General features: G+C 49.2%; 6 protein-coding genes across 6 annotated transcripts; 2 read left to right on the top strand and 4 right to left on the bottom strand.

Moving 5' to 3' along the window:
- Window positions 1-647: 647 nt before the first annotated feature.
- BP5553_03346 (uncharacterized protein) lies at window positions 648-2,918 on the bottom strand (the record flags this gene model as incomplete). The annotated part of the gene is made up of 4 exons (XM_032011969.1): window positions 648-933; window positions 988-1,045; window positions 1,099-2,477; window positions 2,743-2,918. The coding sequence occupies 4 exons, from the start codon at window positions 2,916-2,918 to the stop codon at window positions 648-650; spliced, it is 1,899 nt and encodes a 632-aa protein (XP_031871662.1).
- Window positions 2,919-3,666: 748 nt separating this feature from the next.
- BP5553_03347 (uncharacterized protein) lies at window positions 3,667-4,913 on the top strand (the record flags this gene model as incomplete). Its single annotated transcript, XM_032011970.1, has 3 exons — window positions 3,667-3,835; window positions 4,085-4,427; window positions 4,484-4,913. The coding sequence occupies 3 exons, from the start codon at window positions 3,667-3,669 to the stop codon at window positions 4,911-4,913; spliced, it is 942 nt and encodes a 313-aa protein (XP_031871663.1).
- Window positions 4,914-5,035: 122 nt separating this feature from the next.
- On the bottom strand, window positions 5,036-6,152 carry BP5553_03348 (Proteasome subunit alpha type; the record flags this gene model as incomplete). Its single annotated transcript, XM_032011971.1, has 5 exons — window positions 5,036-5,154; window positions 5,203-5,808; window positions 5,865-5,915; window positions 6,007-6,026; window positions 6,109-6,152. 5 exons carry the CDS (start codon window positions 6,150-6,152, stop codon window positions 5,036-5,038), a joined length of 840 nt encoding a protein of 279 aa, XP_031871664.1.
- A 448-nt stretch (window positions 6,153-6,600) lies between these two features.
- On the top strand, window positions 6,601-7,669 carry BP5553_03349 (RING protein; the record flags this gene model as incomplete). The annotated part of the gene is made up of 2 exons (XM_032011972.1): window positions 6,601-7,509; window positions 7,559-7,669. The coding sequence occupies 2 exons, from the start codon at window positions 6,601-6,603 to the stop codon at window positions 7,667-7,669; spliced, it is 1,020 nt and encodes a 339-aa protein (XP_031871665.1).
- Window positions 7,670-9,549: 1,880 nt separating this feature from the next.
- Window positions 9,550-11,689, bottom strand: BP5553_03350 (uncharacterized protein; the record flags this gene model as incomplete). Its single annotated transcript, XM_032011973.1, has 4 exons — window positions 9,550-10,763; window positions 10,819-10,921; window positions 10,972-11,360; window positions 11,431-11,689. 4 exons carry the CDS (start codon window positions 11,687-11,689, stop codon window positions 9,550-9,552), a joined length of 1,965 nt encoding a protein of 654 aa, XP_031871666.1.
- Window positions 11,690-13,111: 1,422 nt separating this feature from the next.
- BP5553_03351 (uncharacterized protein) lies at window positions 13,112-14,390 on the bottom strand (the record flags this gene model as incomplete). The annotated part of the gene is made up of 5 exons (XM_032011974.1): window positions 13,112-13,234; window positions 13,291-13,686; window positions 13,742-13,906; window positions 13,981-14,218; window positions 14,353-14,390. 5 exons carry the CDS (start codon window positions 14,388-14,390, stop codon window positions 13,112-13,114), a joined length of 960 nt encoding a protein of 319 aa, XP_031871667.1.
- Between the last annotated feature and the right edge of the window lie 782 nt (window positions 14,391-15,172).

The raw sequence follows: 15,172 nt of genomic DNA on the forward strand, positions 1-15,172 counted from the left end.
GGCTGGGAGTCTCACCCAATGCCACTCAGCCGATTGGGCAGTTATGCGTCGAGTCTCACCGAAGGCTGAAAGGAATGAACCCAAGTAAACAATCATCGAGAAAAGCTGATCTCATATTAATTGCAAGTGTTCATACCCAATTCCAACTCCATAGGTGATGTGGAAAACTTCCCCAACTGCCAGATGAGGTATTCAAAAAGGGGTGTGCCCTTTCCGATGGCAACACCAAGGTGCATGGCAGGCAGTTGATTCGTGCTGTGCTGTCTAGTGAAGAGCGAATCGGGAATAGGATAGAGTATGTACAGTACATACGCAGCCCTGCTTCTATGATACTGGTGCTTGGCGATATTCCTGTGGTGATAGGCACTTGCCTCGCTCCCTTATGGAACACCGAGTGGAAACAAGAGTGAGTGGGCATTAGGCGCGTTGTAGTAGCACCGTAGGTACGTAGCCCGCCGTTTCCTTAGGCCGATTGAAGCATATGTGGAGTCGCTCCTCGCTACAGTCTGTACACTATTCTATTGTGTATCCTCGGGTACGATACAGGATTTCGTAGATTTTCACATGTGGATGTTAAGTTGATATGTACCGTTGGCCTTGTCCCGGTCCTTCCTTATGCTACATTGAAACAGGATTTGAGATCTGTCTCAAGCCGAATGGAACTCGGCCTCAACCCGCCCATACCTGAACCCATCAACCTTGAGCTCGAATGCCAGCCCTGCACTTTCAACCACCATCTCCAGCGTGAAATCCAGATTATCGAATTCAACGCCTCTTGTCGTCGTGAGCCTAGTAAAGAGACTCTTTGGTACAGCACCAAGGTCGGTTGTTAAGGTGCAGACATTTATAAGTTCTTTGGTATAGGAGGAAGGAGGGTCACCATCGGCGTCGCAGGCGATGAGGTCGTCGGATACGATGAGGGATTGGCCCGGTCTGTGAAAGTTAGGATCTGGAGGACACATATGGCTGGTGAGGGAAGATATGTACCTGAAGTTTCGTGTATAATGGAAACTGACGGGTGTAGCAGCGCTTAGCGTCTCGCCCTCTGTTATAAAGTTAACGGGGCCATGATTTCGAAAGAATTCATCATATACGTACTCGCAATGTGCCATTGCATCCTATCACTTACCATCCACCGCTCCCATAGTGGGCTCCAGTATCTTTCGCTAACTTGGTGCTTGTCTTCATCATAGACAGTAGCATAGGAAGTACCATAATGCATTCTTGCCTTACGTGAGACCACCATACTTCCTTCGAGACCTCGTAAGACGGCTCCTCGAACAACCGCTGTCCAAGCGTTGACTGGTTGCATAACCTCGACGGATCCGTTTTGAATCAGAGCGGTTGCTTGAGCGTGTGTCGGCCGTTCGCTGTATGGAGGGGGTGCCGCGGTGTTGAAATGAGATTTCAGTCGTGTGTATAAGTAGTTGCTTTGCCCAAACCCTCCAACCAGAACTATACCAGATACAATTCCACCTTTCGCGCGGATCCCATCCACTTGGCCCTGCACCAAGTCACAGACCTCCTTGACGACAGGTTCGAATATTTCTTTAATTTGCGCGGCAGTCAAAACAAGGAATCCGGAATCTAGCCCTGCTTCTTCATCGTCGGGGAGTCCGGGGAAAGGTACATTGACTTCGGCGTGTTCTTCTTCGTTGAAATTGCGCTTTACAAACTCTTCCCAGTATCGTAGACCCATCTGCCAGCACTTGGCCTTCTTAAGCTTCATCTCGTCGAACCTCTCCTTCCCAATGCGACCCCGGACATGCTCCTCGAACCGGTAGTTCAGAAATGCACTACCGCACAACCCACCAGTTCCAACGGCAGATTCTTCAACCCTCAATGGCTTCAGAGATATAATTTTGTAGGCAATTAAGTCCACTGTTCCTCCTCCGGCATCACATACTACAAAGTTATCACCAGCGCTCAGGTGATTAGGCTGTATGGCTTTAAGTGTATATACCGCAGCTGCTTCAGGTTCACTGATCATCTGAATCTCAGACTTGGTGCCCATCCCCGCCCGCTCTGCAGCCTGCAACGTAGTATTCTTTGCAGCATCCGACCACACAGCTGGACACGTGAGGACAAACTCTACATTTGTCGACGCCAAGAATGACTCTCCATATCGTCTTGTAAGGGTTTCCATGGTGTGCTTGTGCACCTGAGTCAAGTAATCGCTGACAGCGTCCATGACATTTTTGTTGAACTTCTTCAGTTGGGCAGCAGTTTCCAATGGGCTGACGTAGAAAGGTAGCTTTTGCGACCGATCCAGGAATAATTTGATACATCGAAGTCGAGATTCCTCCGGTCTGAATTGGAAACCCCATTTGATGTTTGGCTCCGCACCCTCCGGGGAGTTCGGCGGAAAGTCGTAGGATATCTCTGTCGGGACCTTGTCCGATGTGATTCCATTGCCTCCTGGCCAGGTTTTTATAATCTCGACATCGTCTGGAGTCGATGTATATACAGCGGCAACACTTTTCAGAGTCAGTTAGAATGCTCAGGTCATTATCTAACACTGGCTATCAAACAAAACGGGCAGTAGATTTATAACATTGCCCCGAAAGAAATCAATGGAATAGGTCTAAATGGACTTCATGAGCGAGCCAATGGGCCTCAACTGAGAACGAAACAGAAAACGGGCACTGAGTAAAAAGCACAACATCTAGGGTAGACTCCTTGACTCTCACCCCCCTACACCATACTATCTCCTCTTCTCGAAGACTAGTGAAATTTGCTTACCCTGAGTAAGTGGTACCAAAATCAAGACCAACGATTAACCGGTCGTTTAATGGCGTAGGTTCCCGGACCGGGCCAGAGATGGCTTCAGTTGAAGAGGTAGGAGTGTAGTTGATAAAGTGTTTCCTGCTATCATCGTTCCTCGAGCTAACAGTGCGGATAGGAAGGCTGAGATTCATGCTTGCGACGGATCGAATTCCAAGCGCATCCGGGAAGATTGCTCATACGGGCTCGGTCTCAAGCCCTTCCAAACCCGGGGACTCGAGGTGAAGCAGATGCAGTGGCATATATAACGGGAAATGCCCTGCCAAGAATCCGAAAGACGACGGCGTTGAGTAAGAACGGCAAGACCTGCTCTGTTGGGACTCGGGTCTCGCTCCAAGCGAGAAATACTCGAGTACAGTACTCGCGGCCTCAGCTGAGTGAAGAGAAACGACGGGCGATGAGCGACGAGCGGCACGAAAGGATACAATTCTGTGGAGGATATTCTTCTGTTCCTGAGCTTCTCTGCGGAAACCCGTTCTGCACAGTCCAGTGCCTTACTGGATCCCTGTAGGAGCAAAGATGGCAGCCTGCGTCGTGTGAGTACCTAAGGTAGGCAGCACCGTATTGTTTTGAACCCCGGCCTTCCTGGACCTGCGCCGCGGGTTTGGCAGCACCAACGGCTGACAGCTGGAGCGAATGGGTGGATGGTTAAGACATGAATGATATGGAGATGGAGGACGATCACGATGGTTTCAGGAGCAGGAAGCAGGGCCAAGCACGGAGTATGTTTAGTTGAATTCGCGGTGGAGAAAGAAGCGACGTTGGAATCTGGCTGTGGAGTTTCTGGCTGACATCCCCACGGTGGGGGTGGCACAGTACATAAATAAGGCTGAACCGTCCGAAATAGCATCAAAACAACTCGGACGCAGCACATCTCCAGCCATGGAGCTCTGGGCTTGTGGCTTCAACGCCTGGGGACAACTGGAGTTTGGCAGCGCCCACGCCGACGCCCACAGCCCGGCAGACCACAGGCAGGACGTCACCTCCTTCCAGTGCGTTCTCACTGATCCCGTTATCGAGTTCATTCGAGGCTCTGTGTCCGCCACCCTGAGTAAGTTTCAAAGCTGCTTTTAATCTATTTAATATGTACTGCACACCTACGCCTCTGTATATTCTCTTATAGCATCACATCCCTCCAGTTGAGCATTGCCTGGCAAGAATAATCCGTAAAAGGTTTTCACGTAAGTCACGTGTTCAATCGACCAGACAAGTGCTTAGGTAGAACTGTAGAGTCCAAACACAAAAGATAGCACTATGCTCCTCGCACAGCCTAGCCTTGCACTTCACTAATAGCATGTAGTACACAGGTCTTCCGAACGAGTTCTAGCGGGTGTCCCGGACCCCTTTCTCCAATTACTTCAATCCGGAAACTATCAAAATAATCCCAATCATGTCGCCATTGCCGGAAATGATCAAGTCGCGGCGGCCAAGTTGGATAATATGGACAGTACGGTAAATACCCACCGATCCATACAAGCGTATCTTGAGAACATAGCACTATATTCCACCAACGTCGGTGGCGCTGTTAAGGAAATCGTCGCAAATCGGACAGCCTTTCACGCCCTCACTCGGGAAGGCGATGTAGTTAGCTGGGGGGATCCACGGTTCCAAGCAGCTCTTGGCCGTGAACCTACACATGAAGGGTGAGTAGAGCAGTAGCATTCACTCGTTCGCGGTCCCAACTAAGACCCTGCACCAGTTTAGAGAGAGGCACAATGATCGAGGACTTGCGAGATCTACCAACCGGCCCCATCAGGAAAATATCCTCCGGTGGATTCACCACTGCCAGCTTGACCGAGGGGAATGATCTGTATGTATGGGGAGATCAAGCAAGGCCAGAACTGCCTAGGACCAGGTTCTTCGACGAACTCACAGGGGAACCGGCTGCCGTGGATGTCTTCGGTCACGATATTCTCGACGTTGCTGTGGGAGAGGGCTATATCATAGTTCTAACGACCGGCCAGAAACTATTTGTGACAGGGAGCAACAGTAATGGCCAACTTGGTCTGCCGAACAAGTCACATGCCACAGGCTGGGAGGAGGTAGTGTTGCCGTTGAGACAAGGCCAAATGATGGTCCATGTGAACGTTGGCTATAAGAATTCATTCGTGTTAGTCGACAGCGCTTAGGGAACAAGGTGTTCGAAAATGGCTTGGTATCTCATTCCGTCCATTTTGCCTTCTTATGCCAGTCTATAATACACGGTCCCCGCGAACTCGAAATTACCAATGCATAGCAAACAGGAGGAAACTCATAGATTCGTAAGGTAATCCTCAATCTCTTGGGGGGTCAGCTTTCTGAATCTTGGTCCTTGCGCCCCCTCAACCCCCTCAACGCCGAGTAAATGATGTGCTGGCGGTCCAACAATACCTATGTTGTGTTAGTTGGATTTCGCAACCTCGTCTAGGTTGTACATACCAATCTCTACTGTCTCTCCATTCATTTCTCCTTCGATTGTCTCCTTCAGTGTCAAGAGGGCAATGTGGACTGCATCTTCCAGCTCCAAACCCTCGGTGTATCTCTTCTCTAGGAATGTCTTTGCAGAGGTGGCGCTTTTACCAATTGCCGTGGCCTTCCATGGGAAATAGCTTCCACTGGGATCAACTTGATACAGCATAGGTCCACCTTTCAGAATACCACCAGTCTTTCCAGACTGTTTCTTCTCATCAGGATGCGAATCGGCAGTAACGGCGTCCTCCGCCTCTGGCTCGATACCTTCATCCCATCCTGCAATCAGCAAGCTAACGCCATACGGCCGCACACCGCCAGACTGCGTTGCCTCTTGCATGACTCTGGCGACATCCTGGACTAATATTCTTGTTGGGGGATATTCATTATAGATGCGCTTATAGCCAGTGTGCGACACCTTGCGTGCTTTATCAACCAGTACTCGGTAATCGGGACCCATTCCTGAGTATACCATGCCGATGTTCGGTGTGATGAGGCTGACTTTCGAGAGGGAAGGAGGGTCAATTAATGGCGATGATGACTTCTTTTCTGTTGCGAGGACGATGCCATTTGTAGCTGATAAATGGTCAGACAAGCAAGTTGGAAATGTGACAGGGAATTTGGAAGAATACCTTTGATACCCAGTGCCGTAACACCTTGATTGACTGCATTTAATGCATATTCTGAGCCCAACGAGTTAGCGCGTTGACCTAGAGACACGGACACGAGACAGAAGGACGATAGAATAGGGATATCATTTTGAGGTATACGAACCTATTTGAACCAGCTTTCCACTATCTGCTGTCAGTATTGAATAGACTCCTTCAAGTTATTGGCATAGGGCGTGCCATTCAAGCTGAGGGTGGACGAGCTTACCTAGGGGAGAATGTGGTCAAGGAGAACGAATATCTGTCCGCCATGTTTGTTGTCTACTGTGCAAGTTCCTCAGGAGTAATATCGTAAATGGAGGACCTTGGATAGACAGTGGTGAGACCTGGATATTGGGGGAAGTGGAGATCTTGAGCTGTCGTTGATGTTGACGGTCAAGCTGCTGCCACAGCTCTACAGGCAGCTCCGGACGCGAATAATTAGTGCCTGAGTATTGAGGACACAACGCTTGCACGCTCGACTAGAGAACTCCGCCGCGCCCGCCCTGAGTTGGAGCTTCTTCCAGCTTCTGGGCACACTATGAATAAAAGCCACATCTCCTGTGTCTCTTTACTCCGCTTCCTTCATGGGCCTCTTTCTATTTAGCTAACCACCTTAAGCTAATATTTTTAGATGCCAGCTGATTGCAAGCCGGAGCTGTGCCAATGACGACAATACAATACTTTTCTCGGTCAATCTTTGTTGAACTAGGTTCTCACGATGTCTTTTGGCACGGATACTGCACCTAGTGGCTGGCAATGGCCCGAGGAAATAGCATCAAAGCCCGAGAAGAAGGAATATATAGATATTCCTCCGCCTGGGTCATTCGAAGCCGAACAGCACGAAGCACCACCCAATACCTCTGCTGGGGAGCGACCTGCACCGGAACAAGACCCCCTCAACCCAGAATCTTCTCCTCCAAAATCTGAGAGGCATTACGAGCCACGGACATGCAGGATATGCTTAGAGGAAGTCATGCCATCATTTGAGCCAGTGGTGGACGGAGTCGGCTCATTCCTCAATCCGTCCCCCAAAGTTGAATTCATTTCAGCGGATCCGGCATCCGGACGGCTCATTCGACCTTGCAAATGTCGAGGATCCCAGGCATACGTTCACGAAGGGTGTCTGCAGGAATGGAGACACTCCGATCCAAGCTACGGCCGGCGGAATTTCTGGGAGTGTCCAACCTGCAAATTCCGGTATCGACTGGAGAGGATGAAATGGAGTCGGTTTATATCCAGCACTCTTGCGCAGCTTATTCTCACAACCGTTATCATGGTGGTAACTGTATTTCTTTTAGGATTCGTTGCGGATCCGATCATAAGCCTGTACCTTGAGCCGACCGCAACCATCGCTTCTATAACCATGGGTGGGGGACTGGGGGCGCTTGAGTTCGAAGACGATGTGGACTTGGACTTGGACTTTTTTGATGGATGGGTGGTGCATTTCGTGAAGGGATTGACTTCTATAGGCGTGCTTGGATTCGTCAAGGTTCTCTGGGCTGTAAATCCTTTTACTTGGTGGAATCTCCGCACCGGAGGGTTCCTTGGCGGTGGACGTGGCCGACGGAACCGCGATGATTCTAACTTTACATTCATCCTCATCATCGGGATTATTACCTTCATGTTTGTAAGTAGTTCTTGGGATTCTAGGAAGAGAACAATACTAATTTTTTTAGGGAGTCTGGACTTGGGTCCGAAAGTGGAGTCGAAGAACCCTTGAGAAAGCAGGCGAGCGTGTTGTCGATGTCCAAGAAGACGATGATAACGACGATGAACACCAAGCCTAAAGCTTGTAGTTGACATGTGTATATGCATAGCGACATCATGGTTTGGCGTTCTGGGCTTCAAAGATGTATATAATAATATACATTTACACTCCTCCAACGCGGTTCGACCGAGCTAGAGCCACTCGTAAGTCAGCAATAAATGCGTTCCCGTCTCTTTGGAAATACCGCATCTCTCTCCTTCCCGATTCCACTTTAAACTGCACACTCTTAAGTTGCCACGAACATATTTCTACTATGGCGTGTCAACTAGTCTGTGTGCAGAGATTTACCGCTTTCTGGAGCCTTGAAACCCGAGCGTCTTGTTCTACTTTCATCACGGGCGACCGCTTGCATAGTCAACACTCTGCCGCCTGCCAACACTTTCATTCTGAAATTGTTGGTGTTTGGTTCCCTGCCTTCGGGCATTACACTTCCAAGGGAACTGTGAGGCAGCTTGTGTCGATACATTCCTCAAATCTAAACGGATCTCAATTATTGGGCTATTAATAGTTGCTTTAAACTATAATCATTATTAGTTAGTTTAAATGAAGTACCAGGTTTTATGTCTTAAAGTGTACCTTCTAGATTGTGTTTCGTACAGCGCCACAGAGATCTCGACTGCTCCTTGCCCCCAAGCTGCACCTCCATACCCATGATCATCAAGAAACGCTCCATTCTTTTTATCTTCCTCTCTCGCCCGTCCGATCTCACCGAGTACAACCTTTCCACGCTTTACTTAAGATCAATATCCCTCGTGTCTCCCCCTCCCAATCACCCCCCTGTTCACTATACTTCCTATCTTATACTTAGCAGTAACACAAGTATCAACATACGGCCGCACCCGAGAAACAACATCACCCCTCGAATATGATTATTATAGGTATTCTTCAACCATGTATTTAAAACACGTCCTCGGTTAGTAAGCGCAGGGGCGAAAGTTAGAGCTCTGTCAAATCCCCATCAACTCAAGAGATAAATGGCCTGTATTAAAATCATCGAAGACGGCCATAGGGCGGCAGACCTCCAGGTCTCATTTCTTGAGGCCAAGATATATGTATATCCATCGACGTGGATATAACGCCCACCTACAATTCCCTCTCTAAAGTGGTCAATTTATAGACCTGGAATACATAACAAACATAGCTTGTCGCTACAATACCCCAACCGCCCTAGCCAACTCGGATAGCTCAAAAAGATTTAGGTCACATTCTCCTAGAACGTCCTGATTCGCTGACATCAAGTGGGGCATTGTGTTCCAAAGCATGAGGGTATTTTATTGTAGGTAGGATAGACGGAGGCAGGCTTTGGGAGCTACCTAGGTATTCAAGAATAATGACTTCGAAGTACATAAGGACCCATTTTGTATTCCACCGGTATCATATCCCCACACCTCATAGCTATGTAAAGGAACAGCATTTTAATGCACTACCCACCCATCTGTTCAGCGCTCAATAAAATGAGCGCCGACCTCCCTTATAACCACACACCAATCAACCAATCCAATCCACTCAAATGAAATCCAATCCCATAACGCCATAGTTGCCCTAAAGCCAAGAATAATCAATAATCTCTTGGGAAAATTGGATGAAAAGAACACGGCAACAGAGACAACAAACTCGGAAGCTACCATCATGCCCGCTCGCAAACACCCGTTCGTAATATAAAGACAATTCGTACAGTGAAAAGAAGAAAACGTCAAGGTATCAAATGACTCGTCTCATCATATTAAGAAAAGAAAGGCAAGAAAAAGAATGCTAAAGGGAAAATGGGAGTAAGGAATTTTAACAGTCTGAAGACTGTCGACAGCACGTCTAGACATCGTTTCAGCATCTTCATATCCTTCATAACGCATCGCTAATTATTATGTTCCGCCAGGCCATAACACACCGGGAAAAAGGGGATCAATATCCACTGCGTGGTCCATAATACCCTTGGCCTCTACCTTTATCCCGATACCAATCTTCCGCAGGAACACCCCTCAAGTCTACGGGATCAATAGTTACAGAACCGCGCTCGTAAGGTTTATCAAAGCGGTCGGATTCGCCTGATCTGCTCTCATGGTAACGATCCCAACGCTCGGCATCTCGGGGGCTGTTGAACTCGTCTCCCATGAATCTTGCTTCGTCGTCTGTGGTTCGGGTAGAGTAGTCGCGGTCATCCCTCGAACGACGGGAGCGGATATCTATTGGTGGAGGTGGAGGTGGAAAAGAAGTTGAGCTTCCGGAACCATAGGATGATGGACCGAAAGGTAGCTGAGTCGAAAAGGTTGAGGATGGAGGTGGCGGGGGAGCGTATCTGCCACCAGCGTCTATATCGGTTGGGGTAGAGTGGCTGAAATTCCTAAGAGGCGGGCTACTTGTTCTTCGATTGTGAGTCCTTGGGGGTGGTGGCGGGCAATGGTTGGAACTTGTGGATTGTGTGCGGTTGTGCCTTGTGCCTTGTGATTCTGGGTTCTTTCTACGACTACTAGTAGAGGCCGCACGACCAAGTCCGGATGTTGAATCTGCATACACCTTACCACTCCCCGGCTGGGCTGTATATGGCTGGCGTTCGCGTTCGATCTTAACTGGCTCGCCGTTATCCGACGAATTTGATTGCTCTCCGGAATAAGGCTTGCGCTCTCGTTCATGGTGCGGAGAATTGGGTACAGTGGGGGAAGTCTTGGTTGTTTGATGTACCTCTACTGGACGAGTCCGTTGCGAAGTAGATGCACCTCGACTGGTTGGGGGGCTCTCGATGGATCCTTTACGTCTTCTAGTCGTCCCGAGGTTTTCAAGGAAACTTGCCATAGCACTATCAACTAGGACTTTCGAGTCCCAATCCTCCTTGGCTGGTAAGAGGTGTCGTGATAGTTGCTTGGGAAGTCGCTCTGGTTTGCCATCGACCATTTGACCATCCGCATCGATCGGCAAGTCCAATACGACTTTGCCTAGTCTCTCCGATTCTTCCTCGGGGTACGCTAAAATGGACATGGTCATCCAGTGAGCAAAGCCAAGGGGCGTAAGAGCTGGTATGACTGGTTCCTTCTTAGCATCTTCCTGTACGAAAAAATGCTGGCAACCAAGGTCCCGATAGAGGAGAGAGATTTGCTCATTTGCTTGTGCTCGGAATATAGCTACGATTTGTTAGCATAGGGCTATACGAAGGTTGCTCCTGCTACTGCTACTTACAGAGAAGTGGGTGCGGCTCATTCTGGAGTGAGTACCTTGAGTAGTAAGCGGCCATCTTCTCTGGGGTCACGACAATGCTCTTCTTAGGTTGGAAATCATCAATCTAAGAGTAAGTGTTAGCGAATACAGAGTATTTGATAGCTTAATACTTACAATATGGTTTGCCAACCCCCTTAGAAATTGCCCAAGTCGCTGCGTTGGAGTGCCTTCACTGTCCACTAACCTGCCCCATTTCTGGTCGATTGTAGATAGGTCAGCGGTTGAGAATGTGCGCGCAGGGCGGGCCCGTGGTTCACGATCAGAGAATCGCACGGCGTTGGGCTTCTCTGGGGGGCTTCTGGGAGGGGACCTTGTATGCTCCATGGAAGGAGGTGGCGCGTATGCCGTTCGAGAAGATTGTGATGGAGAGGGCGGCGTATAGACTCTGCGCATTGTTGGAAGGGGGGAGGATGTAGAGCTCGACCTGTTTGATGTCTGTCTTTGCATAGGGTCGGCCTTGAGTTGATCATCTATGCTGCCTGTTTGCTTCAAATGATCAACGACTATCGGGCGCGGAGGATTAGCAATAGTACAAGGCTACGCGCCGAATTGGCACTTCCGGGTTCAGCTTACGCTCTCTTTTGACCTTCTCGGTGACCTGCTCCGTAATGGCTGCAATTATCTCTGGAGGCACGGCGCCATAACCAGATGGCTCCACGCGGTCTGGTGCGGCGGTCATTCCATCATGATTTGGTGGAGAGGTTCGACGCCGAGAGTGTGATTCTCTGCCGGCCGAGTAGCTGCTTGTGCTTGTGTAATCTGGATCTCTGCCTCCGAAATAGCTGGTCTCCCCATTGCTGCCTCGTGGACGGCTATAGGCACTATAATCCATGGGCGCGGACGAGGCTGTAGTATTGTGTATCACCTCATGGATGTTTGGTTTGGCGTGGTAGCTGAGCAGGTGCAGGGAGGGAGCTGCGGAAAAGTAAATGCGCGTAGATTGTGGTACTATAGTTCTGATCTTTGGTCAATCAGAAGCTTCCGGCCAGGGTGGTAATGCGAGGGATGCTGTTCCGTGAGGCGATGCGAAGAGGTTCAAGATGGTGATGCCTCCAACACCGTGTAGCAGCGTACCGGGTTGCATATGAGTCCCCGCCAGGTCTGCGCGCCGCCGCTTATTAACCTTACAGCCCTACGAAGTACATGTACGGTAGTAACTTTATGCTGGCAACATCTCTCGGGCGTGATATTCATGGCATCTGCATCCCGAATCCAGGTTCTGTCATCATGACCTCCAAGCAAAACTCACGGGTAAACTATCTATCTTCATCATACCAAGCTTCCTTCTTCCGGTCGATCCAACCCCCCAACTCACAGAAGCTTGCGCAGTACTCCATGCCTACGACAAGCTATTGGGCTGTGCCTTTGCCAGGATCCAGCTCGAAAACTTCCTCAGGCTGTGTCGGAAGACGCCGCCCCTCCATCTTGCGAACAGCGACATCAGCATCATCATGCCGGTGTGTAGCAAGGCAGATTGGGCGCCAGAGTACCCGTAAGTACATGTGCAATCCAATTTGCCCCATTCATATCATGTCAAAGCAGCAGAGTCGTACCACTTTGCCATACCTCAAGAATTCCAGGTGAGGCTGAAAGAACTGAATATCGGTTTCTATCCCTGCTACAGTGCTGTAATACAAATGCAGCCAACCCCTGCTGCAGTTGGTTCCTTAGTAGGGGTGAGAATACATATAAATTATAGAGGATCTCAATTCCGAGTTGGTGTATTAAAGGAGTGGGAGTGGGGGTAATAGGGACGATGATAGATACTATAGACCAATCTCGCGGTAAAGGTACCACCTAGGTATCCTCCACGTGCACATCACCGAAGCAAATACTCGCAATATTTCAGACGTTATTTATTACCAGCTGCAGAAATTCTAAGTCAATTTGAAAATCCACTGCGCCATTTTGAAGGAAACCCAGCCCCTAAGGGCTGTCTGCTCTAAATGATCATATGTGTGGCCTTGTCGCTCGTGAGAAGGAGAAGGAGAAGGAGTAATGCTCCCCATTTATGATCGCCAAGATCACAAGACAGCTAGCCATCGAAAGAAGAAGAAAGGAAACTTCTATGTCGCTTATGGTGATCGCAATCCTTCAGTGATCCCTTTAAAAAAAATATAAGTCGCGATCGCATTGTATTTGGTAGAAGCCAGCTCGCAGCGTATAAAGAGCAACCGATTTACCGCTAGAAACCCGCGAGATGATCATGTAATGCTCCTTGGAGGCATCACTGCGTTCGATATCACCTCTGGCTCTAATAGTCGCCATCGCTGTCGTCCTCAATGCTGTAGACTGCTCGCGATCTAGGAATAGTCCCAGCTGCGCTAGAGCCAGAGAAGTCGTAGGTCATTTTTGGAGGTGGGTTTCGAGTACCAGCCTACAAACAATCTCTTAGCTGCCATTTACTAAATGGCTTAACAATCATTGACTTACAGGCTTCGCAAACTTCCGGGGGTTGTCGAAGGTGTTAATACCAGGACCTCTTACTGTGGAAGAAGACCGGCCCGTTTCAGATGCTGAAGGAGTCTGTTGCCGACGATGGAGCTGCCCTTTAGAATCATAAGCATTAAACGTGATCGGTTCTCTGCGTCTAGCATCAGTAGCCTCCCAGTCTCCTCCCAGGTCAATAGTGGCAAGATCCTCGTATAGGTTGCTGGCTGAGGAGACCGAATCTATATCATCATCTGCAGGGGCTCTTGCTCTCTCTTTGCCCTTATTTTTGATGTCCAGCTCGGTTTGCTCTGCAGCTCCATAAGTGACCGAGGCTGGTGCAATGGAGCCAGAAAACGTATCGGCGAAGCCGCTCCTAGTGTACCAAGTGTCGGGGTTCTAAAGCCTAATTAGAACGGCTATACATGTTACAAAGTACAAGTATACCACTTACGGTTTGCTGCGGCTGCTCTTCGACCACATTACCTTCATCTGCCTCATTGCCGACCTCCTGGTTCCCACTCAAAGCCTCGTCGGGGGCAAGCTCGGTCTGTGGCGCGGGGCCAACAACAACATCCGGTTCGGCCGATTCTTTCCAATTTGTACATTCTTGACACCACTACAAAAATTACGTATTAGTTGCCTCTACCTTTATAGAAGATACGTGTGTAAACCATGCGATAATTCACTGACCTTATTGCCTCCGGCCTTGCGAGAAGCCTTGCTGAATGCCATTAGACCAAGCTTCTTTCCACATGGCCCTCGACATTCCAGTTCCTGACGCTGGTCATCGGCACAGTTGACACAGCGAATCTGCGCACTTGCACCATCTATCTGAGCGCCGGTGGCAGCTTTGAGCCGATAGTTCTTGAGCTCCCGGCTAGAGAAATTGGCAACTGGCTTCCATTTCGCGCACAGCTTGCACTTGTATCTGTGTGGCATTAGCAAGAGGTTTACAAGCTTCATTTGAAACCCTCGGGCTTGCCTATCTAGAAGTTTGATTTTATTGAGGCTGGTTGGCCCGGATTAGCAGTGCGCAGAAAGTGAGAAGCCAGTAGGACCTACCGATCGGTCGAAAACTGATCACCATAGATTGAGGCCATTTCGTCAAATATCAGGTTTCTGATACTCGACGCTTTGCTAGAGTGTCGAGGGAAACGTTGTCTAGATGAGGTATAGGTGAGCTATCAAGGTCAGGAACAATTTTGAGTTTGAAGGCAAGCGAGTGTTGAGAAGCGAAGTTGACCCGTCCCCACAATCATTTAGCCCTCAAGAAGAGCAAGCTTGAAAGCACAATGGGTGGCCTAAAGTTGAAATACCTTGAAGTGTTGGGAGTCAGTAGATGTTGTAGATTTGCGCAAGCTGACTGTCCACGTGGTAGGATGTAGTGAAGCGAAGTGAAGTGAAGTGAAGTGAATGGGGTTGAACCGTCTCGATAGCAGGTTGAAGGATTGGGATGGGCGGTTGGAAGAACGATTGGGATGGAGTTGGAAAACAAGAGTCCTTTCTCATAGCACAGCTGTCTGGACGTCGCTTGCTGTGTTGGGCAAGCCGCAAATGCAGGTTGCCGCCGCCTCTAGAGGCAAACTGCTTCTAAGCAAAACAGCTTGGTTTGCCCAAAGATAAAACAACGCGGTAGACAAATATACATGGTATTAAAGGTAGGCCGGCTGCCCAACCGGAACTGCGCTTTGGGCGTGATTCTCATCTCAGTGGTATGCCACCGTTGACTGGATCACGTTCGTGTGCGTTCCCGATTACAGACAGCCTCCTCCTAATCTTGGGCGTACTTATCCCGATTCATTCGCAGGGCCAGTTTGGGCTTCAAGCTTAGAACAACATTCTGCTCTTCCTGATTCCTTTATCTCAACTAGGCTAAAAGTAC

The sequence above is a fragment of the Venustampulla echinocandica genome (genome assembly GCF_003357145.1).
Source record: "Venustampulla echinocandica strain BP 5553 chromosome Unknown scaffold_1, whole genome shotgun sequence".
Taxonomy (NCBI): domain Eukaryota; kingdom Fungi; phylum Ascomycota; class Leotiomycetes; order Helotiales; family Pleuroascaceae; genus Venustampulla; species Venustampulla echinocandica.